The sequence below is a fragment of the Molossus molossus genome, unplaced genomic scaffold, assembly GCF_014108415.1.
Source record: "Molossus molossus isolate mMolMol1 unplaced genomic scaffold, mMolMol1.p scaffold_m16_p_16, whole genome shotgun sequence".
Classification (NCBI taxonomy): Eukaryota; Metazoa; Chordata; class Mammalia; order Chiroptera; family Molossidae; genus Molossus; species Molossus molossus.
The window spans coordinates 42,041,697-42,068,821 of record NW_023425351.1 but is presented as its reverse complement, the minus strand read 5'-3'; the positions used below and the strand labels follow the sequence as shown (position 1 = coordinate 42,068,821).

At 36.1% G+C, this 27,125-nt stretch overlaps 1 protein-coding gene across 1 annotated transcript in view; it reads left to right on the top strand.

Moving 5' to 3' along the window:
* The window catches only part of STK3 (serine/threonine kinase 3), a 319,871-nt gene that overhangs the window by 232,553 nt on the left and 60,193 nt on the right, over positions 1-27,125 (top strand). Inside the window, exon 10 of the mRNA XM_036264223.1 lies at positions 8,351-8,526. Coding sequence (XP_036120116.1) covers positions 8,351-8,526 — 176 coding nt within the window. The remainder of the gene's footprint in view (positions 1-8,350; positions 8,527-27,125) is intronic.

The window sequence follows — 27,125 nt, the reverse complement described above, 5'->3', positions numbered from 1 at the left end:
ACTTTTCACCTGTTTAGAAGGCATGCAAATTATGAAAATTAATGAATAATTGTGGGTGGACTGGCATATTTTCTAAAGGTATTATATTCACACAATTTAATTTTCCTTGTATGTGTTTTGGGGAATGTGTGTAGGAAGGGGAAAACATTTTATTTTCTTTAAAATTTTGCACGCACAAAGGGATCGTGTTTGTGATTATTTTTTATTGCTAATGGATTTCTAGTTCTATAGAAGTGGTTGAAAGAATTGGGGACAAAATTGAGGAACGGGGTAATTTTGAACATTAAATTTATTATTAAAATAAAAAAATATTTTTATAAGTAGAGTCAGAATTCAATTGCAGCTGGAGAAATTGAAGTCAGTTTTTTGTGATTATTCTTTCTCTGTTTCAAAAAAAGCATTTGCCATAGCAACCATAATCACATATGACAGTGGTTGCTATCTTGAGAGTTCCTGCTTCACTCTCCTGTTGAAGGGCCTAGCATTTCTTTTTTTTTCTTTTTCTGTCCTACTCCTGTGAACATGCATCCATCTCACTGAAGACTCAACTGTGCACTGTGTTTAATATTGTGTAGTTAAATATGACTGCACAATTACAGCTGCCCCCTCCCATTAACTTTTAAAACAAATGTTACCTATTTTACTCCTTCAAAAGTGTTTTTAGCCCTGGCCGGTTTGGCTCAGCGGTTAGAGCGTCGGCCTGCGGTACAGAGAGACCCGGGTTCGGTTCCCACTAAGGGCATGTGCCTCGGTTGCAGTTTGTCCCCGGACCAACGGCCCTGGTTGGTCGTGTGGGTGGCGACCACTCGATGTGTCCCTTCACATCAATGTTTCTCTCTCTCTCTCTCTTCCTCTCTCTCCCTCCCGCTCTGTCTGAACAAAAAAAGTGTTTTTAAAAATTGTTTTCTAAAATCTTTATGTACAACAGAGATATACTCTAAATTTTAATACTTAGTTTCAAATTAAACAAATTATTTGGAGTTACGAGTACAAACATTTGAATAAAAAATTAGGTGTCAGTATATCTTGCTCTCAAATTATACAAAAAGAAAAATCGAATGGATTAGACTGCCACCTTTTATTTAAGTTGATTTTTATACTTTTTTTAATTTTTAAATGTTTATAACCTAGGAATGGGTCATTTTCCAAGTTTTTGAGTGTAGAACCCAACAGGCATTTTACCATAGGTTTTTAGGTCATCCTATAAAAGACCCTTAAAACTATAATACATCTGAACTGTAGTGATAATTAAACTACTATATAACAGTGGAGATTAAGTTTCAGGTTGAGGTGTTCCAGTAGTAAAATTAAAGATTGCTGCTCCTACCCATTCTTGCATCCTCCACTTGGGAGTAAAAAGGTTTCAGTTGGGGACTGAATTTAGCTATATGTACCAGAAAACCCAAATAACAGTGGTTAAACAAAATAGGATTGATTTCTTTTCTTATTTAACAAGAAATCCAGCAGCAGAATGTCCTGCATTTGTAGAATGATTTCATAATGTTATTAGATAGAGAATCCTTTCTTTCACATCATCTTTAAGGTATTATTCTTACTGTCATCCTGCTTGCAGCATAACTGCTAGATGGTCAGCCATTAAACTGCATTCCAGGCAAGAGGAAAGAGCAAGAAGAAATGGAGTGGTACCTATATCACGAAAATTGAGCTTTCCCAAAAGTGTGGTACATGGTCACTCCTTCCTACACTAGAAACACCTGTGACCTCAAGAGAGGGAGGGCCTATAGATGATAGGTAGGCTTTCACTTTGAGACTCTAGGGCATGATGGTGCCTTGATGGTGCCTTGCATGCCCTGGGCAGCTCCTGCTCGGGGTCGGGTTGGCAGCAGCCCAGGACTGCTGAGGATGCAACAGCACATTCCAGGAATGAAATTCCTAAGTAATTTCCTTTTTTTCTTTATTCAGTCTGGGGTTTGGTTTACCTCTTCCCTTTCAATTGCCACTACTTACTTCTGATTACACTTTTATATCTCTGACTCTTTGCAGAAAGAGTACTATCTGTTTTTCAGCCTTTACTTTCCCTATCTATAAAGGAAGTACTTGCTCAGTCCATCTTAATTTTTGTTGTGAGGATTTTTTGTTGTTGTTAATCCTCACCCAAGGATAATTTTTCCCTTGATTTTTAGAGGGAAGGGAAGTAGGAGAGAGAGAGAGAGAGAGAGAGAGAGAGAGAGAGAGAGAGAGAGAGAGAGAGAGAAACATTGGTATGAGAGAGACACATTGATTGGTTGCCTCCCAACATGTCCGGCGGGGATTGGGGATTGTACCTGCAACTCAGGGAATTGAACCCGAGACCCTTCAGTGCAAGGGGCCGATGCTCTATCCACTGAGCCACACTGGCCAGGGCTTGGTGTGAGGATTTTTTATAAAAGATTAAAGCTTTTCATATTTATTCTCTAGAGTGGAAAGGCAACTTTTGAGGTTTTATTTTCTCCTCCTTTTCTGTGCATGTTGCTACTCTTGAAATGTAGGTCATATTGGAGTTGCTGCTCTATAAATGTTAGTTTCCAGTAGGAAAAGATTAGTCTTCCATTTACTCAGATACAGGGGTCTGAATTAAGAGTAATTGGTAAATCAAAGATCACTGACTATTTTGTTATAGCACCATGGTATTAGTAAAGATTTGGGGTCAAGTGTTCCATACCCCCTAGTGGAGGAGAAAACAAAGAAGACTGTAATTAGAGTCTGCAGGGAAGCCAGTGCTGACTGGAGGGGAAAGTAATGGGAAGCAGTACAGGCCTGGCCTGGTGTGGGGGTTGGAGGGAGACAGCTTTGGTGGGGGGCAGTGGTCAGGGACTGCTGTTTTCTTCAATGGATTAGTAGTGCCATAATGTGTTTTTGTTTTGTTTTTACCAAAGCACTTACATAAGCTTAATTTATTTTTAAAAGAATGCTATATAGCCCTGGCCGGTTTGGCTCAGCAGTTAGAGCGTAGGCCTGCAGACCAGATAGTCCCGGGTTCGATTCCCACTAGGGGCATGTACCTCAGTGGCAATTTGTCCCCGGTCCCGGTTGGGGTCTTGTGGGTGGCAACCACTCAATGTGTCTCTCTCATGTCGATGTTTCTCTCTCTCTCTTCCTCCTTTTCTCCCTCCCGCTCTATCTGAAGATAAATGCAAAAAATGTCCTCAGCACCCTGGCCGGTTTGGCTCAGCGGTTAGAGCATCGACCTGTGATCCAGAGAGACCCGGGTTCGGTTGCCGCTAAGGGCACGTACCTCGGTTGCAGTTTGTCCCCAGCCCTGATTGGTCATGCGGGTGGCAGCCACTCGATGTGTCCCTTTCACGTTGATGTTTCTCTCTCTCTCTCTCTTCCTCTCTCTCCCTCCCACTCTGTCTGAACAAAAAATGGAAAAATGTCCTCAGGTGAGGATAAAAAAAAAAATGTCCTCAGGTGAGGATAAAAAGAAAAAAAGAATGCTATATAGAAATTTTCTTCAAAGAAACATTTTCTATACGTTTGTCAAATGCAGTTGATAATGGTGAAATTCATGGATTTCTTTCATAGGAGTTATTTCCCAACGAAACCATTTTTACTCTCCTCTCTGATTTTGAGTTCACTCTATAGACATTGATAACCTTTGTTGCACTAAATGTTAAAGTTTTTAGATATCTTTATGCATGTGACCCATCTTAAGACTAGCTGATTAAAATAAGAACTTACAACACGAATAAATATGCAATTCTATTATAAAATTACTGCTCTCTTAAAAAAAGAATATTGAGCAAAGGCTTAAAGGATTATCTCTCCACCCCATCCACCTTACCCCATGATTTGATTTGCTCAATTACTTTATAGAAAATTTGTTGAGCTACACTTATAATATTTTATTATTTATTCTCTTAAAAAGGTCAGAGGTGGAGAATAATTGAAGTTAAATTCCTGGACTCTGTTATGGAATAAAAGGTTGCCATAGGAACCAAATTTTAATTCTGAAGATAAAATATCTTCTAACGATGAAGCCCAGAGACAAATCAAGGGTTCTTAAAATCTGTTGAAAATGTTAATGGAATGTATGTGTCCAGTCCAAATGTCAGTAATGTAACCTTGTCAAATTAAGTAATTTCTTTATTTTAGCAATAGATTTTAGGGAAGAAAGTTGAAGTTAAAAGACCAGAAACACAAAATCTTTATATAACATTTATTGATCATTAAAATATTATACATTCCCTCTTATATATTTTGTTCCTTTATAACATTACTAGTAAAGTCTGGTCTGACAGGGAATCTAAAGGCAGCTTTGGCTGATATCTTGTGAAAGTCCTTTTTCATGAGTTTGTATGTGGGCTAAGGGAGTGTTCTAAGTTCTGAAAGTTTACTATGCATACTGGTGTTTTATTCTATCCTAATTTTTATTGAATGTGTAGTATTTTTTCGCTTGGTATCATTTGGGTCATAGTTCTGTTTTGTCATAGTTATATTTATATCTTCTCAAGCCTGAGCAGCTCTAATTGAAGAATGAGTCTTCAGGTAAACAGTTGGGTTTTTTTTTGTTTCTTTGTTTTTTGCTCTTTTTCCACTAATACATGCATATTCTGAATATCAGAATTCTTCTGACTCTATTGGGACAGATAATTCTAAAATTGTAGTAGTCATATGATTTTGTAAATGTATTATGCCAATACACAGTGCAAGTAATGCAATACTGGTAGCCTCTAATTCAAAAGTAATGATATTGAAAAACCATATACCATCTTATTAGCTCCTCCTCATGGCCATCAATGTTGAACATCTGTGTGTGGTCAAAACCACTCATTGATGGTCATAGTTATTTGTGAAATTATTTGAGTAAAGGATTTGGGTTCCTGTATTAGGGAACTTACAGTTTGACAAAAAGGTAAAGACAGACATTTAAAAGACATAATCCATGGGCTGAAAAGAAAAATAAATATATTACTTTTACCAATATTACTCATATTTACTTACATTGTATGATAATGATGTACTTGATTAGAAATTAGTTTCAACCATCAAAATACCCATAAGAAAATGCCTCTGTGTAGGTATTAAAAAATAAGATCTCTTGCATGTATAGAAGAAAACTAAGAATAGTTCATTTAAAAACATAATCAGCAGGGTCTCAAAGAGATATTTGTACACCCATGTTCATAGCAGCAGCATCCACAATAGCCAATAGATAGAAGCAACCGTAGTGTCCATTGACAGATGAATGGATAAAGAAAATGTGATACACACACACACACACACACACACACACACACACACGCATGCACAATGGAATATTGTTTAGCTTAAAGAGGAAGGGAATTCTGGCACATGCTACAACATCCTTGAGGGATGTTAAGCTAAGTGAAATGAGCCAGTCAGAAAAAGACAAATACTGTAATGATTCCACTTATACGGGATATCTACTCAGACTCATAGATATTGAAAGTAGAATGGTGGTTTCTGAGGCTGGCAGGAGGGGACAATGGGGGTTTTTATTTAATGGGTTTAGTTTCATTTTTGCAAGGTGAAGAAAAAGAAGTCTGGAGTTTGGTCGCACAACAATATGAATATACTTAATATTACCAAGCTGTACCTTTAAAAATGGTTAAATGATCAATTTTATGTTATATGTATAATGAGAAGCCAATAAAAACTTTATCTTGATAGGGAAAATCATGTCATTTTAAGGCAATGAAATGAAAAATTTTTAATGAATCAATACTGTCATTACCAACCTCTCAAATCTTTTTTTCTTTATTGATTTTAGAAAGAGAGTAAGGGAGAGGGAGAGAGAGATAGAAACATCGATGAGAGAGAACATGGATTGGCCACCTCCTGCATGCCCCGCAATGGGGATTTGGCCCAAAACCTTGGGCATGTGCCCCGATGAGAATCGAACCAGCGACCTCTTGGTGCATGGGTCAATGCTCAACTACTGAGCCACACCAGCCAGGCCCAACCTCTCACATCTTTTACCTGAGCAAATTCATCTAAATTCTTAGTCCACTAAATAATGCCCACAGAGATCTAAATGCTGGGAAAAGGAAATGGGTGATAGGGTGCTTACCTAACAACTTCTTTACCCCACCATTTTATTTTGATTAAAAAAAAATTCCAGACTTGCTGATTTACCACTTAGAGCAGGCATCAATTCAGTTTTATCCCATATTTCTAAAGAGTAAAAATAAAGGGTTTTTAGCATTGTATTCTTTTAACCAAAATTACTTTATGAGCCAAGAATGTTACTTATTTGTCATAATGTTAACTATAGTTTTAAGTTGCATTAGTACCATTTACAAATGCATTCTAGACTGGCCAGATCACTATTAGCAATATTACATCTGATTTTAGAGGATCATGGAGAGAATGGAGTGTTTCTGTAGGTGAGTAAACAAGATAACGATGAATCTGAAAAACATGACATATGAAAGGAACTAGGTATGTTTCACCTGAAAAAAAAGACATACCAGACAGGAGCCATTATGTGTGTCTTTAGATATTTGATGTACTGGTATATCAAAGAGGAATTTACTTGGAACATGAGTATAAATTGTAGAAGGACAGATTTCAAGTTTATTCACATTAAGAAAAAAAACCTTTTGTGACCTAGAGTTGCCCAAATATTCTTCTTTGTGGGGAGGTGTACTTCTTCACAGAAACTTTTTAAGAAAAAGGTAGGTAATTTAACTCTCTGGAGAACTGTATAGGAAATGCCTTTGTGGTGGTGTCTGGGACCTTTTAGAATTTTAGTTTTCAAACCAGATCTGTAAAGCCCTAACGATCAAGACCATACCAGCTAGATTTAAAAATCTAGTTATTCCAAATGTTTATTTTTCATTCTAATTGTTCGGTCTAGAAAATGAGGAGCCATTGAAAGGTTCTAAGCAGAAGAATGACATGGTTTGATTTGCATTTAGAAAGGTCACTGTGTTGTCAGTATGAAACTAAAACCAAAACTGGACGAAGCAGCGAGTCCAGTTTGGAGGTTTACAATGGGCAGCATCAGAAATAATTAGAAGCTAAACTAGGAAGGTAACAATGTTGGAGAGAGGAAAAAGAGTTGGGTTTAAACAACTGTATTGAGAAGTAGAATGGAAAAGACCCAATGATCAGTGTGGTATGATGGGAAGAGAGGAATCTGGGTTATTTCTCAACTTTATCACTTTAGGGATTGAGTAAATAATGTTGACTTTATTAGATAAGCAGTGAGCTGGAAGGGAAAGACCTTGCCCTGGCTGGTCTGGCTCAGTGGTTAGAGCATCGGCTCACAGACCAATGACTCGTGGGTTCAATTCCAGTCAAGGGCATGTACCTTGGCTGCGGTCAGTCCCTGACCCTGGTTGGGGTTGTGTGGGAGGCAGTCAGTTGATGTGCCCCTCTTACATCGATGTTTCTCTCTCCCTCTTTCCCACTCTATCTGAAGATAAATAGAAAAATATCCTTGGGTGAGGATTAAAAAAATAATAATAATTAAAAAAAAAAAAAAATAGAAGGGAAAGACCTTGACTTTAGCTTTAGAACTGGTAAGTCTGCGGTAACTAACTACCCTCAGATCCAGTATAGAACAGAGGAGCAAGATCTGGGCTTAAGAAATAGAGTCGAGAGTCACAGATATAAATATGACTGGTGAGACTAGGAGTCTAGGAGGAGGTGGAATTAGCCAAAAGGACTATGAGGAAGTAGGAAAATAAGAGAGAGCCTGGGTAAGTCCTTATAACTTCTGATAGCTGATAGTGTGCACAATGACAATAACAATAACAATTCAAGCTTAGCCATTTAAAATGAAACAGGTTTTAAAATTTTACTTTCTTGCCCTGACTAAGCGGTTAGAGTGACGGCCCTCAGACCGAAGGATTTTGGGTTCAATTCCTGGTCAAGGGCATGTCATACCTGGGTTGCAGTTTTGATCCCTAGCCCCAGTCAGGGTCATGCGGGAGGCAGCCACTCGATGTGTCTCTCTCATAATGATGTTTCTGTTTCTGTGTCTTCCTTCTTCCCTTCCCTCTCTTCTATCTAAAAATGAGTGGAAAAATATGCTTGGGTGAGGATTAACAACAACAACAAAATTTGCTTTCTTTGACAGATTTCAAATACATCTGAAATGATTTTAAATAAAATTATGATAAAGATTTGCCAACGTTCTGAAATGTTTCCACAATCTAAGAATTTATGGATCTTTGCCTGATCATTGGTTCAATTTTTGTTTGGTCTGGATATATTCATTTTTTCATTCTTGTCTTATTTTATTTTACTTTGTTCTTCATTAAATCGACTATATTGGCCTTGAATCTGACCAGTGAAAATGTATTATGTTGCTCGATAAAAATTATACTTTTTTGAATGTGAGGTCTTATACCCTCCTTATGTTGTTTGTTTGCCTAAGGAAATGCAACTTCACCACAAGTACAAAGACCATCTTTCATGGACTACTTTGATAAGCAGGACTTCAAGAATAAGAGTCATGAAAACTGTAATCAGAACATGCACGAACCCTTCCCTATGTCCAAAAATGTTTTTCCTGATAACTGGAAAGTTCCTCAAGATGGAGACTTTGACTTTGTAAGTACATTTGAATTCTCTCATTTATGTTTCTTCTTCTTTATTTTATTGCCAGATTGAGAAACATAGTCTTGTGTATGTATAAAATTGTAGACTGTATATTGACATTCTATATATAGTCATAAATGTGAGTAGGGGAATGGTGCAGTTGTAGTTTTCTTGTAGAAATGTATTTGCAGAGAAATGTAAATAATTGATATAGTTAAGTAAATCATAGCCCATGTTTAGAGAAATATTTAGGACTCTTTAAAATTAAAATGACAGCTATTTCAAAAGTTGTTTTTAATAATGCAAATATGCAATACTTCTGACAGTCAGTAAATTCAGTTTCCAAAACAAGTGAAACAAAGACATTTATGACATAGACTTAGAGAAATTTTCTTCAACTTTGAAAGATAACTGAATTTGATTTTACTTGAGTAGGTGTTAATTCCAGTTGGTTTGTCAGAAATAATAGTTCTATTTTTATCTAGTTAGCATATAAACTTCAATATTAAACTGTGCTTTTAACACCTCTTATGTTACATTTTCTCTTTTTTCTTCACCCTGCTCCTTTTTACTTCTTTTAAAGAATGCATATAATGCAAACAATTCTTATGCAACTATTTCCACATCTTGAAATAGTAATTTCTCATAATGATTTTTTTTAATGGAGTAGAAATTTTTATGAAGTAGCTTTTTGCTTTAACATCTTAAATAGTATGTTACTATTGAATATTATTCTGTAAGATTTTTTTCCACATGAAGTAACTATAACCCTCCATAGCTATACTTATTAATAAATACATTATTTGTAAGTAAATACAAGTTTAAATATATGTATATCTTTAAAATTTGTAAGTAATCTTAAGCCATTTTGCTTAGTGTGCCTCTGAATGCTTTGAGATTATATCTGTTTTTAGTTTAAGTACTTTACTCCTAAATATTTTGATTATTTAATTTTTTAAAATCAGATAATAAAGTTTTAGTATCCATTTTTAATAAATTTAATACTAATTTCTAGCAAATATTAGCAAAAGCACAGGTTAGCCTGAAAACATTTTGTTTTTTTCATTTTGAAGTTACAGATTAGAAAAATAAAATCTGTACTTCTATAGATTTTATAAGATTGCGTTTCAAGCTACCTACTTTTTAAAAAAATTATAAATTATTTAGAATGCTGACATTCAAGCTTTAAATCATTCATGAATATGATGAATTATGTATTTACCATCAAGTAATTCTGTCTTGTCTCAGAATAAATCTTAACAGCCTCTGGGAAACAGTATGAAATGGGTTACAAAGTGATGAATAAATTATTATAGTTAATAAATATTAAATAAAATTATTTAATTGTTTCAATTAGTATTTCTACCACCCCCAAATCTTACTGGCTTAAAATAACCCTATTTTGCTCACACTTTGGTGGATAAGCAGTTTGACCAGGTTTAGCTGATTGGTTCTTTTGCTGGCCTCACCTAGGGTGTTTCAAGTGGCTATGGTCATCTGACAGTTTGAGTAGAGCTGAATGACTTAAAATTACCTCAGTCCTGTGTCTGGTAGTTGTGCCAACAGTTAGCTAGGCCATATGACTATCAGGCAAGCCTGGGGTGTTTAGGTGGTGGTAGTAACCTGCTAAGAGGGTAAAAGCAATTGTAAGCCCTCTTGAGACCTGCACTTAGTGTTCATTTACAATAGCATTAAAAAGAAAAGACCACTTAGGGTCTTAGCCCATATATATATATATATATGTATATATATATAAAATTATATATTATTGATTAATTGATTTTAGAGAGAGGAAGGGAAAAGGAGAAAGATAGAAACATTGATGAGAGAGAACATTGATTGGCTGCCTCCTGCATGCCCCACACTAGGGATTTGGCCCACAACATGTGCCCTGACTGGGAATTGAACTGGCGACCTCTTGGTGTATGGGTGCATGCTCAACCACTGAGCCACACCAGCCGGTGGTAAAAGTATATTTTTAAAAATGAGTACTTAGGAAAAATCTTAACCAAGGATGTGAAAGACTTGTACACTAAAAACTAAAAAACACTGCTGAAAGAAATTAAAGCAGACACTAAAACATGGAAAGACATCTCATGTTCATGGATTGGAAGACTTAATATTATTAAGATGTGACTATTCTCCAAAGCAATCTATAGATTTAACATAGTTTCCATCAAAATTCCAATTACTTTTTTTTCAGGAATAGAAAAATCCATCTTAAATTCAAGAGACTAGGGAAATAAAACAATCTTGAAAAAGAGAAACAACGTTGGAGGTCTCATACGTCCTGATTTCAAATTTTACTACAAAACAGTAATCAAAACAAAAACTATAGTAATCAGAACACATAGCTATATAGACCAATAGATTAGAATAGAAAGCCCAGAAATAAATATATGTAGTCAAATGATTTGTGACAGTAGAACCAAGAGCATTCAATGAGAAAAGGGTAGTCTTGTCAACAAATGATGCTAGGAAAACTGGATATCCATATGCAAAATAATGAAGGTGGGCTATACCATATACAAAAATTAACTCAAAATGAATTTAAAAAGTCTAAACATAAGAACTAAAACTATAAAATTCCTAGAAAAAAACACAGGGAAAAGCTTTATGACATTGGATTTGACAATGATTTCTTGATACCAAAAACACAACCATCAAAAGAAAAAATAGATAAATTGGACTACACCAAAATTAAAACTTCATTGTATCAAGGGACACTGTCAGAGTGAAAAGGCAACCCATTGAATGAGAAAAAACATTTGCAAATCATGGATCTGATAAGGAATAACATCCAGAATATACAGGGTGGGGCAAAAGTAGGTTTACAGCCATTTGTGTGGAAAATAATACAATAATTAATAAATAATAAAAGAAGAATAAACTCTGTGTTTTGGCTGCTCACAACCATAAACCTACTTTTGCCCCACCCTGTATAAAGCACTTCTATAATTCAACAACAAAAGAACAACCCAATTTTAAAAATGGATAGCTATTTTTCCAGATAGATATTTCTCCAAAGATAAACAAAAGATAATATTATCACTAAGTGTTAGGGAAATGCAAATCAAAACCATGAGATACCCACTTCACACCCATTAAGATGGCTGTTATACACACACACACACACACACACACAAAGACAACAGTGTTGGTGAGCATTTGGAGAAATGTGAACCCTTCCTTTTGCACAGTAGTGGGAATGTAAAGTGGTTTAGCTATTGTGGTAAACAGTATGGCATTCCTTCAAAAAATTAAACAGTATTCCCATGTGTCCCAATAATCCCACTTCTGGGCATACACCAAAGGAAGTGAAAGCAAGGACTCAAACAGGTATTTGTCCATCCATGTTCATAGCGATATTATTCACAGTAGCCAAAAGGCAGAAGCAATGTGTCCTTTGATGAATAAAGAAACAAAATGTGGCATGTTCATACAATGGAATATTATTCAGCCTATAAAGGAAGGAATTACTGACACATGCCATAATATGGACAAACTTTGAAGATATCATGGGAATTAAAATAGTCACACAAGTACAAATACTGTGTGATTCCACTTACATGAGATATCTGGAGTAGTCAGATTCATAGAGAGAAAATAGAATGGTAGTTGCCAGGGGCTGGGGTAGAGAGGAGATGGGGAGTTACTGTTTAGTGGGTACAGAGTTTCAGTTTTGCAAGATGAAAAAAGTTCCTGGAATGGATGCTTGAGATTGTGGCACAACAGTGTGAATGTACTTCATGCCACTGAAACTGTACACTTAAAAATAGTTAAAATGGTGGATTTTAACTTATGTATGTTTTACCACATCACAAAATAAATAAATTGGGGGTGGGGGGATTTGCATAGTGTCACTTGTGCCATATTTTGTTAGTCAAAATATGTCATAAGACCAGTCAAGAGTCAAGATTTTGGAGACCTGCTATCTGAAAATTTCAAAACTTGTTAGTAAACAAACTAATTTAACAAATGTTTTGTTTTCTGCTTTAAGTTGTGCTAGGCACACATATATAATATTTATTAAATTAGCCCTGGCTGGTTTTTCTCAGTGGTTAGAGCGTCTACTTGCCCAAAGGGTCTTGGGTTCAATTTTGGTCAAGGGCACGTACCTCAGTTGCCGCTTAACCCCGGCCGTCTTTTTCACATCGATGTTTATCTATCTGCCTGTCTATCTATCTATCTATCTATCTACCTACCTACCTATTCTCTCTCTCTCTCTCTCCCCCCCCCCTCCAAAACTCAATGGAAAAATATCCTCAGGTGAGGATTAAATAAATAAATAAAATAATAATAATATTTTTAAATTAAAAAGTCAAGGTATAAAGTGACTATTAAATTGTAATCCAGAGCCCTGGCCGGTTTGGCTCAGCAGTTAGAGCATCGGCCTGCGGTCCAGAGAGACCCGCTAAGGGCATGTACCTCGATTGCAGTTTGTCCCTGGCCATGGCTGAGCCATGTGGGTAGCAGCCTTTTACATCGATGTTTCTCTCTCTCTCTCTCTCTCTCTGTCTCTTCCTCTCTCTCCCTCCCTTTCTATCTTAACAAAAAATGAAAAAATGCCCTCAGGTGAGGATACAAAAAAAATGTAATCCAGAGCAATAATTCTTTTATGTGGTTTTGCATAAGGAGGGGACTCAATAAAGGCTGGATTGGTTTATGAAATTATGCTGTTGTGGAGAGGGCTTTGAAAGATGGATAGCAGGAGGGAATACGCTACAGAGAACGATACGTGTGATAAAAAGCTTCAATATGGGAAAGCACAAGTTGTATTGGGTGGCAATGAAATCAGGTTCATTTGTGACAGTAAAGGAAACAAATGGAAAGGGTCTGATGGTGGGGGCCCAGAGTGCAGGACTGCAACGTCTGAATCTTTATTTCGTAGTAGAAAGTCATTGAAGTTTTGCAAGTTGGAGAGTGACATGATGAACTGTTTTAAGATATTACTCTCGATGGCAGCATGCAGGATTTGATTGATAGGAAAAGACTAAAGGTAGGAAAAACCAGTTACGTGAAATCGGCTTAAAATAATATACAGATGGTCCCTGACTAACAATGGTTTGACTTATGATTTTCAACTTTAGATGACATGAAAATGATATCTCTTTCTTCCTCTTTGTGTTTCACATTCAGTAGAAACCATACTTTGAATTTTGAATTTTGCCCTTTTCCCGGGCTAGCGATATGCAGTACAGTACTGTGTCAGGATGCTGGGCAGCAGCATGGGCCACAGCTCCCGTCAGGATGTGACCATGAGGGTGAACAGCCGATACTTTGCACTGCCCTGTGTTACCTGTGTTTTTGGATATATTGTTTCTGATCATGTTAAAGACAGATTAGGCTGAGCTATGGTGTTTAGGTAGTGAGGTGTGGTAAATGCATTTTGACTTGATATTTTCAACTTAGGATGGGTTTATTGGGAGGTAACCCCATTGTAAGTCAAGGAGCATCTGTAATAGTAAAATAGTGGAGAAAAATAAACAAAAACAGTGATAGATGTAGGATGCATTAGAAAAGGTTAATCAACAGAAATAGCCAACTTCCTAGATTAAAGAGTGCTGTTTTGGTTAAGGTGAGGAACTAATACAGTGGAACCTTGATTCTCGAACTTAATTTGTTCCGGAAAGCTGTTTGAAAACTGAAGCATATATTTTTTTTCTCCATTAGAAATAATGTAAATTGAATTAATCCATTCCAGACCCCCAAATGATTTCGTTTTTAACCTGTCTTATATAGTACATGTCTAATGTACTGTTTATAAACACTTTAAAAACAAAAAGGACATGAAATGTAAATGAAAATTGAATAATAATAAGCAGCAACAAAAGCAAAAAAACACAAATATTCACAACACAATTTCCAGAAGTGTTAACAGCTGTAAATTGACTCATGACTCCCCCATTCTCTCCTTTGTTTGTCACCTGAGAGACTCTGATTGATCGCATAGGTATCAACATGAAAGGATTGTCATGTTGAGAAGTGAATTGTTCAAAATGGGAGATGTTGGAAAACAGGTTTGACTGTAATAGAAAGTGAAAGAAACAAAAATGACATCACAAGAGGAAAGAAACTTCAAGAGAGCCTATGACTGGATTCCAATTTTGCAGGATTCTTTCTTTTCTGACTTATACGGGGCATGGAGCCTTAAAAGGGGAGAAGAGGAGGGACAGAGTAGCTAGAGCAGTTCTTCCTTCTCCAGCATTTACTGCACCTGTCAGCTGGAACTGCCCAGCCCTCTCATCGCTTTGTGGGAAGTGGAAGATGTTTGTAAATAGCTCCTGAGGATAGTGTAAGTGGGAATAAATTAGAGATGAACAGAGGCAGGATTGCCAGATAAATAAAGAATTGCTAGAAGTAGTAGTGAGTGTGGTAAAAGACAAAAGTGTGGAAGAGGGGCTAAAAGAGGGCAGGGCAAAATGTAAAGGAATTGATGGAAACAGGGCTTACAAAGTAAGGAAACTCACTAAAAGCAGACAGATTTCCTCCTAAGACACCAGCTGGTAATGATAAGGGAAGTCTGGCTTTATTCATTCCATCATACATTAGATATAGAATGTTAAAAATTTGACTCATCAAAGTAAATGGTGTGTAAGGTATGTTTATCTTCCCTCTTTATGATGTATCTCAGGGCTACCTTCCAAAAGAACTGGGCTTCATGTGATTCCTATATCTATTAAATAGAAGTTGCTTAAAACCTTAAGTTGTTTTGACCCCAAGATGTAGAAGTCTTATCCTTCTGCATAGAGGAAAATAGGTTTCAAGAGAGGAAAAAGAAAGAGAACACTTCATTATCTTTTGTAGTATTCAGAGCAGGTTCCTGAAAGACAGAACTTATTCAGAGACACCTGCTAGACAGATGTGCAGAGCAGGAAGTAATCTTTACCTTGAAGCCTGTCTGCATCATGATGTGTGTATTTTCTTTTAGCATTTGTCTTTTGGATTTTCTGTGAACTGTTGTTTCATATTATGTTCCTGGATGTAACGAGATGATGGGAGAATTAATTTATGTTCACCAATTTGGAAGTATTTTAAAGATAGGATAAAATATATTTGGGCTAATTGATCCAATTATTCGAACTCTACTAAGAAAATTCTGTTTCGGGTGTGCCTGTGAAGATTTATAAAACAAATGTAAAAGGCAAATCTGTTTATTATAGCACTAGTCTAATGTTTCAGTTTTTGTTAGAATTATTTCCAAACAGCCTTAGCTTCCAGATTGTTTGGTGTTAAATAGAGTGTGTCGATCATGTTTTGCAGAAGTTACAGTATCATTCTTAAATAGATATATTTTGGGTAACATAAAGATTTTGGAATAAGAACAAAAACTTTAAAAGCCATCTGTTAACCCACTATATTCATTCCAAATTTTTTTTAAAAAAGGAAATTGGATTCACAATAATTACCGGTATAAGAGGAATTAGGTAAATTAACCATTGTTTGTTTTTGACTTAAATTAAATTGTAAGTTAACATTTCTTGATTACTATGTTTCTTAAATACTCAATTGGTGATGTTTTTTTGAGCTAAGGGACATAGAATCTCCAGGGAAGCACTGGGAGACAAGTCTCAATCATTGTGGCAGAAAGAAAAATGTCCTCTCCTCCAAGTGTAAATTTGTCTTGGACTTTTCTACATTTTTTTACAGTCTTACCTCTGATTCCTGGATTGGCAAGTCAGTATGTTATAGGGAAACAATAAAACAACAACAAACCCTCACTGCTACAAAATGCAGAAAGCAGTAAACCCAGAGAAAGTACCAGCCCTGCTGCTGGAGCCACTGTGGGCATTTTAGGAATAGCGCCTTATTCTGGAGAAATGTTTCCTTCTCAGCATCATTCCACCCTCCTAGAGCAGCGAACACTTACGAAGGGTTTAATTAAGTGGAGACATTGGTGGAGCACAAGATCCCACAAAAACAGTTGCAGCCACACCAGCCCTTTGGAAAGCCCTTGGCAACACAGGCCCTGTGAAAACCTTGAGAGAAAAACTGAAGCCAGCAAGCAGCCTCTACCAGTGTAGCTGTCTGCTATCATCTGCTTTATTTACTTAAATACAGATAATGTGTTTGGAGATGTTGGTTAGAAGTTACCTTATTCAAAGAACAACTTGTTCTCTTCAGCCCCTCATTGTGTGAAATGAGGAAACCACTTCAGTTGAATGAAGTATTTAAATATATTGTCATCAATTAGCTTTGCATTAATTAAATGATTATTGTCAAGTATTTCCAGATGTTTGTGAGAGTGTTAACAAAGTATGAAAAGATAACTGTCGATATTTCAGATTTATTTCTTCTAGGGTAAAGAAGAAATAAACATAAAATCCCATGTTGTAGTGGATAGTCCTGGATAAGAGTTTATGATTACAGGTGTACCTGAGGCATGAGCTTGAGTGTGTGTGGCACATTGTGCTTTCACTACTCACTCTTTCCTTATTGAGCCAACAGGAAATTAAAATTAATGAGAAGCCTGCACTTTGAAATACTTGTAGAATTCTTGACTATTTTAGTCCTTTGCCAGCTCACGAAATCTGTACTGGCAGTCCTGTCCAACAGATGGTGTGGCGTGTGCACAGTTGTATCATATGATGTCTAGGTCCGTGTAGAATTTTTGTAAGATTTTGACCATCAATCTACCGAGGCATTTAAGACAGTCATAACCTTTGTCTTGAAAAGCGGGTGGCCTTTAAACATGCTTATAGGGGAAAAAATGTTGAGTTAATCACTGGGCAACTAAGCTGAATTTAATTGATTCTGTAGGGAGACAACAAAATCTTTAGTGACTCTGAACTGTTACACTGTTGTTTTTGTTTTTCCCCACTCAGTATAATTTAGTGCATTTGGCCACTTGAGGTAGAATGAGCATTTTGCTTTCTTGTTCCTAAATATGCTGTTTAAGTCTTCCATAATTTCAGAAATTTTTACTTGCAACATCTACTGAAACATTAAGCTAATTCTGCTTATTTAGGTAATTAATACCTTAAGTTAAAATGCACTATATCATCATTTCCTTTACAAATTAAAGTGAGCAGGCCTGTACTTATTGGATTAATTAAGACAGAAAGCACAGGTGCAGTATGTGGTTTCTTGTCACCGTGTTGGAATTTATTAAGATATTTAAAGCACATGGCAAAAAGAAAAATGGCTTACCAAAAAGAGTTCTAAAAAGCATAAACTTTTCTCAAAGTAATTTCTTCTTTTTAATATGCCATTTATTTGGAAGATTATTTTGAAAAAAATGACTACTTTAAAACAAAGATACTGTGCTCCAGGCATATGTTATGGCTAATGTTGATGTCTGAGGAAGTTATTTTGACTATGAGGGCTTTCTGTTCATGATCTCATTTTGAATGTTTAGTCAACAAGTAATGGGGAATAACATCAAAAGTGATATTAAGAACGAAGAGTGGACTTTAGGATCAAAGAGTGGACCATATAATTTATTACCTTTTAATTTCAGACTGATGCCCCAAGGTATTTCCTTCTCACATGGAGCCATGCAAATCCATGATGTTCTATTTCTAGGATCTCAGGGAATGAGTGGTTAGGAGGAGGAGTATGAGAGGTTCTTCCTATTCTCTCCTTCCCAGATATATTATTTCTATGGCCCAATTAGGTCTTCATGTGCAGGCTGCTCCATCAAGCCTCCCATCTGCAGAAGTATGTTTTCCCTTACCTCCTATCGCTTCCAGGGACATATGTCAAGTCTTGTAAGAACATTTTCACTAGGCTAAATTCTTTTTCAGTAGCAGCACCAGGGTAAGTTTGCAGATCCCTTATTTAGTAATCAGCTGGGAGTGAAATGCCAGTTTTCTCTTCTTGTAGGGACTCCCAGTGTCTGTGATGGAATATCTTGTTGCTTCTCAACTTGGCTTGAGTGAGGAAACTCATAAACACTGCCCCTCAGTGCTCTTGATTCTCCTGTACCCTGTTTGGGAGTTATAGGGCTCCTACAACCTCTTGAGTAACCTGAGGGGCAGTGGTTTGGCTTCATTTGGTCTGTGGATCTTCAGGATAGGGGGTGCTTGTGTCTCTTTGTCTCTACTGTGTGCCTTAGTCTTTAACTAAGGGGCAGACAAAAACTCCCAGTCAGCGTTCTTCTATAAGAATAAACATTACTTATTTGATAATATATTTTAGAGCATTTCATGTTTCTGTCTACAAAACTATTTCAGTTTGTTTCTTCATTCATCACTTATTCAGTGAACATTTTTTATGTCTATGCTATATGCCATGCACTTGTAATTAGATACATGATTTACACTCATAATTTTAACAAGTTGCTGCCCTGGAGAAGCCCCAAGACCACTGATGGGGATAGACATATGAACACTTAGTTACTTAATCACCCCTAGATAAATTGTCCAGACCCACCACCGATCTGAAAAATCTAATGGTGGTAAAACCAATAGGCTCAAAAATTATAACATGAAAGTGAAAATGTGAAATTTTAGTTGAAATTATTTTTCGCTACACAGAAATGTTTGACCAATATTCAGAATTCATACTATCTCTGATTACAGAATTTCTGGTGGCTTCAGGTACATAGAACCATGAATCACATGGACCAGACTGATAATTCTTATAGATCCTTTATTTGAAGATTTAGTTTGAAGTTTCTTTGAGAGGAATTTAAATAAAATAATAAAGTCAAGTTTATTTTTACCAGCTTTTTGCTATGAAGTTTTTAGCTTCATGCTAATAAAATATTAAGTAGGCACTGCCGATATCTTTGCACGTTTTTGTATGTATTTAGCTCTGGCTCATGCCATCCAGAATTCTACGAGACTTTAAAGTTTATACTTATCTCTTGTCTTCAAGGTAATATTTCATAATTGTTTGTCGGTTTACTCTACAAAAGTTAAGTCTGAAGATTTAACAGTGAGAATAAACAGAATTCATTTGAAAGAGCTTAGAAAAATCAGGTCAAACACCATTATGTCTGTTTATGGTTGTTATTCTGAAAGGTTAAAAAAAAATCACATCCATTTAACAACCTAAAGGAACCCAGCTGGTGAGGCTCAGTGGATTGAGCAGGCTTGATCTCCAGTAGGGGGTGTGCAAGAGGTGCCTGATTGGTGTTTCTCTCTCACATCAATGTTTCTATCTATCTCTCTCCCTCTCTCTCTAAAAAATAAAACTGATATAAACATATTTTTAAAATTTTCTAAAGGATTGGAGATTCCAAGATGATGGAGGATTAAGTGGAAGCTTAATCCTCTCAGGACCAAACTGGAATTACAACTAAAATACAGAAAAATCATTCTGAATAACCAACTGAACACTAGCTAGAGAGAACCCTTATAACCATGGACACATAAAGAGGAATCCACATCGAGACTGTGAGGATTGACGAACAAACAAATAAAACAGACTGTGATGTACAGCTTGGTCTTGTCCACACATAGTCCCAGCAAAGGGAGCAACAAGCTGTGGATCACTGATAGCTCCAAACAAGATCCTAGGGCATCTGTCATTGGCTTGCACCAGAGACCCTTTGAAGAGGCCCAAAACCAATAAACGCAGTGGCCAGCTTCAGACAACACCAGAACAGGATCCAGTAAGTTTCACAAGTAGTGCATCCACAAAGAGATATTGGCAGAATTCAAACCCTGCTGAAGCTAATTCTGCTTTGTATGAAAACCACCTGCATAGTAGCCTGCATGTTGTGTTGGGAGTTCAGTCTCTCTGTCAGCCTGCCTGAGGGTCAAGCTCATACACAAATGGGCCAATAGCAAGTAAGACTCCATTGTAATAGGAATTCCCACACAGCATGCACAAGGGACATTATTAGACACTCAGGTTCGATGATCAGGGACACTGTGCTACTGGGCCTCACAGGTCACCTACCAAGACTGGGAGTCATAGCAGATCTACCTAATACATAGAAACAAATCTGAACAGATAGCCAAAATGGAGAGACAAAGAAAGAAGCCTCAAATGAAAGAACAAGAGAATTCTCCAGAAGAGCTAAATGAAAGGGAGATAAGCAATTTATCAGATACAGAGTTCAGAGTACTGATTATAAGGATGCTCAACAGCATGAGAAAAGATATAGAAACTATGAAAAACAACCAGTTGGAAATGAAGAATGACATAGCAGAAATAAAGAATACACTGGAAGGAATGACAGCAGATTAGAGGAGGAGAGGCTCAGATCAGCAAATTAGAAGATGGTAGAAAAAAATCGATCAGAGAAATAAATAGGAAAAAAAAAAAAAACAATTAAAAACCAGAATGACAGTTTAAGGTAGCTGTGGGACAACATGAAACATAACAATATCTACATCATAGGAGTACCAGAAGGAGAAGAAAGTGAAAATGGAATAGAGAACCTGTTTGAAGGAATAATGGCAGAAAACTTCCCTAACCTGGTGAGGAAAAAGACACACAAGTTTAGGAAACACAGAGAATCCCAAGCAAGATGAACTCAAAGAGGCCTATACTAAGACACAACATAATTAAAGTGCCAAAAATTAAAGACAGATAATCTTAAAGGCAACAAGAGAAAAGCAATTTCTTACATACAAAGGAGCTCCTGTAAGGCTGTAAGCTGATTTCTCAACAGAAACACTACAGGCCTGCAGGGAATGGCATGAAGTATTCAAGGTAATACAGAGCAAGGATCTGAACCAAAGACTACTCTCTCCAGCAAGGCTATCATTCAAAATAGAAGGTGAAATAAAGGGCTTCCCAGACCAAAAAAAAAAACTAAAGGAATTTATTACCACCAAACCAGCATTGCAAGAATTGTTAAAGGGACTGCTGGAATAATAGGAAGAAACACACACACAGAGAAACATAGGCATAAAGAATAAAAAATGGCAATAAGTAAGCACCTATCAATAATAACGTTAAGTGTAAGTGGAGTAAATGCTCCAATCAAAAGTGGAATGGATAAGAAAACATGTCCCATGCAAGAGACCAATCTCAGAACAAAAGACTCACACAGGAGGAAAGTGAAGGTATTGACAAAAATGTCCCATGCAAATGGAAACAAAAGAAAAGATGGGGTAACAATACTTAAACAGTTGCCCTTCGTTTATCGCGGTTAACTAGTCCAGACTTTACCGCGATAAATTAATTTCCGCGAAGTAGGATTCTTTATTTATATATAGTGGCGAGGGAAGACTGTATCTGATAAAATAGACTTCAGAGCAAAGGCCATAACAAGAGACAATGAAGGTCACTACATGATACTAAAGGGATCAATCCAACAAGAGGATATAACCTTGGTAAATATATATGCACCCAATATAAGAGCATATATATACATATATATGTATATATATACACACATTTATATATATATATATATACACACACACGCACAGATACATATACGTGTGTGTGTGTGTGTGTGTGTGTATCTTGGAAGACTTTAAGGGAGAGATCAACAGCAATACAGTTGTAGTAGGGAATTTTAACACCCCACTGACTTCACTGGATACATCTTCCAGAGAAAAAATCAGCAAGAAAACAGTGACCCTAAATGATATACTGGTCAGATGGATTTAATTGACATTTATAGAACATTTCACCCCAAAGCTGCAGAATACACATTCTTCTCAAGTGCACATGGGACATTCTCAAAGGAAGACCATATGTTAGGACACAAACTAAGTCTCTACAAGTTTAATATGATTGAAATCATATCAAGCATCTTGTCTGATCACAATGGCATGAAACTAGAAATCAACTATAATAGAAACACTCAAAAGCATTCAAACATATGGAGGCTAAATAGCATGTTATTAGACAATGAATGGGTTACCAATGAGATCAAGGATGAAATTAAAAACTTCCTGAAAACAAATGAAAATGAACATACAACAACCAGTAGTGTTTGGGACATAGCAAAAGCAGTCCTAAGATGGAAGATCATAGCACTACAGGCCTACCTCAAGAAACAAGAAAAAGTCTCTAATAAACTATCTAACTCTACAAATAAAAGAATTAGAAAGTGAACAGGAAAAGCCCAGAGTAAATAGAAAGAAGTATAAGAGTGGAAATAAAATGACATAGAGTCTTAAAAAACAATACAAAAGCCCGGGCCGGTTTGGCTCAGCAGTTAGAGGGTCAGCCTGCGGTCCAGAGAGACCCGGGTTTGGTTCCCACTAAGGGCACGTACCTTGGTTGTAGTTTGTCCCAAGCCCTGGTTGGGTCGTGTAGGTGGCAACCACTTGATATGTCCCTTTCACGTCGATGTTGCTCTCTCTGTCTTCCTCTCTCTCCCTCCCACTCCATCTGAACAAGAAATGGAAAAATGTCCTCGGGTGAGGATCTAAAAAAAAATACAAAAGACCAATGAAACCAAGAACTGATTCATTGAAAAGATAAACACCTCTAGCCAGACTCATCAAAAAACAGAGAGGGGCCCGGCCGGTGTGGTTCAGTGGTTGAGCATCAACCCATGCACCAAGAGATTGCTGGTTTGGTTCCTGGTCAGGGCATATGCCTAGATTGTGAGCCCAATCCCCAGTGGGGGACATGCAGAAGGTGGCCAATTGATGTTCTCTCTCATTGATGTTTTTATCTTTCCTTTCTCTCTCTCTCTAAAATCAGTAAAGTAAAAAATACAAAAACGGGGAACCCAAATAAATAAAATTAGAAACGAAAGAGGTGAAGTAACATCTGACACCCTGAAATACAAAGAACAGCCAGAAAGTATTAGAAACAACTATATGCCAACAAGTTGGACAGCCTTGGAAAAATGGACAAATTCCTGGAACATACAATCTTCCAAAACTGAAGCAGGAAGATTCAGAAAACCTGAATAAACCAATAACAACTGATGAAATTGAAGCAGTAAAAAATTAAACTCCCAGCAAACAAACGTCCTGGTCCAGACAGCTTCACAGGGGAAAAATTACTGAATATTCAAAGAAGAACTAATATCTATCCTCCTAAAACTATTCCAAAAACTCTAAGGGGAAAGAACACTTCCAAGCCCTTTTCCTGAGTCCTGTATTATCCAAATTCCAAAACCAGATGAAGACACTACAAATAAAGAAAATTATAGGTCAGTATTACTAATGAACATAGATGCTAAAATCCTCAACAAAATACTACCAAATCGGATCCAGCAATACATTAAGATTATTCACCATGACCAAGTGGGATTTATCCCAGGGATGTTTTCACATATCAATAAATGGGATATGTCAAATAACCAAATGAAAGATAGAAATCATATGGTCATATCAATAGATGCAGAAAAAGCATTTGACAGATTCCAGCACCCATTTTTGATAAAAACTCTCAGCAAAGTAGGAACAGAGGAAACATACCTCAACATAATAAAGGCCATGTATGATAAACCTAAAGCCAATACCAGACTTAATGGGCAAAAACTAAAAGTGTTTCCCTTAAGAACACCGGAACAAGACAGCGATGTCTGCTTTAACCACTGTCATTCAACATAGTACTGGAAGTCTTTGCCACATCAGTCAGATAAGAAAAAAGTAAAAAGCATCCACATTGGAAAGGAGGAAGTGATAACTATCATTATTCGCAGATAACATTATATTGTACATAGAAAACCCTGAAAACTCAAGCAAAATATATTAGATTTAATAAATGAATGAGACAAGGTAGCAGGATACAAAATTAACATCCTGAAATCAGTGGCATTTTTCTACACCAATAATGAACTCTCAGAAAGAGCAAGTGAAAAACAATCCCATTTATCATTGCAACCAAAAAATTAAGATGCCTAGGACTGCACTTACCCAAGTAGGTAAAAGACCTGTACTCAGAAAGCTACAGGACATTGAAAAAAAGAAATGGAGGAAGATATAAACAAGTGGAAGCATATTACATGTTAATGGATTGGAAGAATTAATATTGTAAAAATGTCCATACTACCCAAAGCAATCTATAGATTCAATGCAATCCCTATTAAAATACCAATGACATATTTCACAGATCTAGAACAAATACTCCAAAATTTTATATGGAATCAAAAATGAGCCCTAACAGCTGCAACAATCTTCAGAAAGAAGAACAAAGTAGGAGGGAATCACAATACCAGATGTGAAATTACACTATAGAGATAGTGTAATCAAAATAGACTTACTTATAATTAATTTGATATAATTATCTTTTGTCTGGTGTTTTTTGTTTGTTCAAGTGTGAATTCTGGTTGTAAAGACTGGATTTAAATACCTTGTATAAGTTATTAATCGTTCTAAAGGATACTAGTTCATAATATCATTGAGAGCATCTATGAATATTCTAAAAATTAGTGAGGATTTATTTACAGTTAAAAAAATCCTTTGATGGCCCGGCCGGTGTGTGGGGAGCATGCAGGAGTTAGCCAATTGATGTTCTTTCATTTATGTTTCTCTCTCTTCTTCTCCCTTCCTTTCTCTCTAAAAATCAATAAAGAAAAAGAAAAAAATTTTTAAATCCTTTGATGTTAAGGGGCAGTAAAAAAAGAAGAAGAAGGAAAGTCTCTAGGGGTCAGGGTGCATAGGTCATTTGGCCTAGTACAAATTTTGTAATTATTTGCAAAACTGATTATGAAATTGGAAGGAGCCCTGGCCAGTGTGTGGCTCAGTTGGTTGAGTGTCAACCTGTGCACCAAAAGGTTGCCAGTTTGATTCTGATCAGGGCACATACCCAGGTTGTGGGTTCCATTTCTGGTCAGGGTTCCTTTGGGAGGCAGTTGATTAATGTATCTCACATCGATGTTTCTCTCCCTCTCCTGTCCTCTCTTTCTAAAATCAATGAAAATCATTTTTTAAAAATTGGAAGTCATATAGTATTTGTCTTTCTCTAACTTTTTACAATTAGCATAATACCCTCTAAGTCCATACATGCTGTTGCAAATGATAAGATTTCGTTCGTTTTTATGGCCAAGTAATATTCCACTGTGTGTTTTTTAATCCACTTGTCTCTTGATGGTCATTTGGGCTGCTGCCATATCTTGGCTATTGTAAAGAGTGCTGCAATGAACATGAGTGTGCGTGTATTCTTTTGAATTAGTGTTTTGGGTTTCTTCAGATATATACCCAGAAGTGGAATTGCTGGGTCATAAGGCAGTTCCTTTTCAAAATTGTATATGTATATTCTAAAGAACAATATAAATAAACAAACAAACCAGACTTATAGAGAACAGATTGATGATTGCCAGAGTGGGGAGGAGTGTTGGGGGACTGGGTGCAAAAGGTGAAGGGTTAAGACGTACAAATTGGTAGTTACAAAATAGTCACTGGGATATAAAGTACAGCATAAGGAATATAATCAATAATATTGCAATAACTATGTGTGGTCCAGCTGGGTACTAGAAATATCTGAGGGAACACTTTGTAATACATGTGATTATCTAACCATGATGCTGTACACCTGAAACTAATACAAAGTAATATTAAATGTAAACTGTAATTGAAAAGTAGAAAAGAAATTAGAAGGAGAAAAATAGCATACATAACGGTCTTCTAACATAGATAAAAATAGAACTTGCATATTTGTGGTGTGCCTCTGGATTAGGCATTAAATAAAATTTTATTGTTAAATAATACCTAAAAGAAGCAAAAGAAGATGGCTTCTAGTGTCCCTAGTAATCCTTCTTCATGATAGAAATTCATTGTGTATTAGAATAGTGAGTTATCAATATAATTTTTACATTTTGCTAGTTTTTGCTCTCATTTTTAATATTTGTTCGTAACCTGAACACAGATATATACAGGATTTATTTTAAAGCCTAGCACATTTCTTTTATTAAACCTTTCTTTTGAATTTATTCTAGGTTACCATTTAATAAAATGCTTTGATAATGGACCCTATAAAATTTCGAAGAAGAGAACATTTTTATTAAATAAAAAATGATTTGAATAAATGTCAAAGAGCAATAGATGTATTTCAAATAAATTCTTAGCAAGTGTTAGAAATGTATTAATTTCCAAATACATTTTTTATTAAGTAACTTCTATGAGTGAAAAAATAGAATTTTTGATAGAATACGGAATACTGACTAATATTAGTATGTATTTGAATTATTTAATATTGATAAATGTTAGGTTTACTATAATCTTGTTAAAAGGATATTTGCTAGTCACAGTAATTTTCATTCTATGTTTGTTTTATTTTCCAGTATATACTTTAATTTATGGTCAGTTTTAAGTTTGAAAGTCTTAATCTACTGTAAACTCTAAGCTTATAAGATCATTTATTTTATGCCCTTATTGGTAAAAGACCTATTTAATTACTAGGTAAGACTCTTTCAAATTAAAATTTAAAGTATGTCAAATTAATTTGCCTTAATAAAATAATTCCATTAAGATTTTTTCATTAAATTTACCAACCTATTAATAATCTACATAGCAATTATCTAAGTGAACAAGGTTCACAGAGTAGCTTAGATAAAATAGCCTAAATATTTTAAATGCTATGAATTAGATTTTTAATTTTGTATTTTTTAAAAATATGTTTTCAAGTGACGTTTTAGAGAGAGAGGAAGGTAGAGAGAGATAGAAACATCGATGTGAGAGAGATACATTGATCAGCTGCCTCCTGCACGCCCCCTACTCAAAATCGAACAGGCAACCCAGGCATGTGCCTGGACTGGGAATCGAACTGGGACCTCTCAGTCCATGGGATGATGCTCA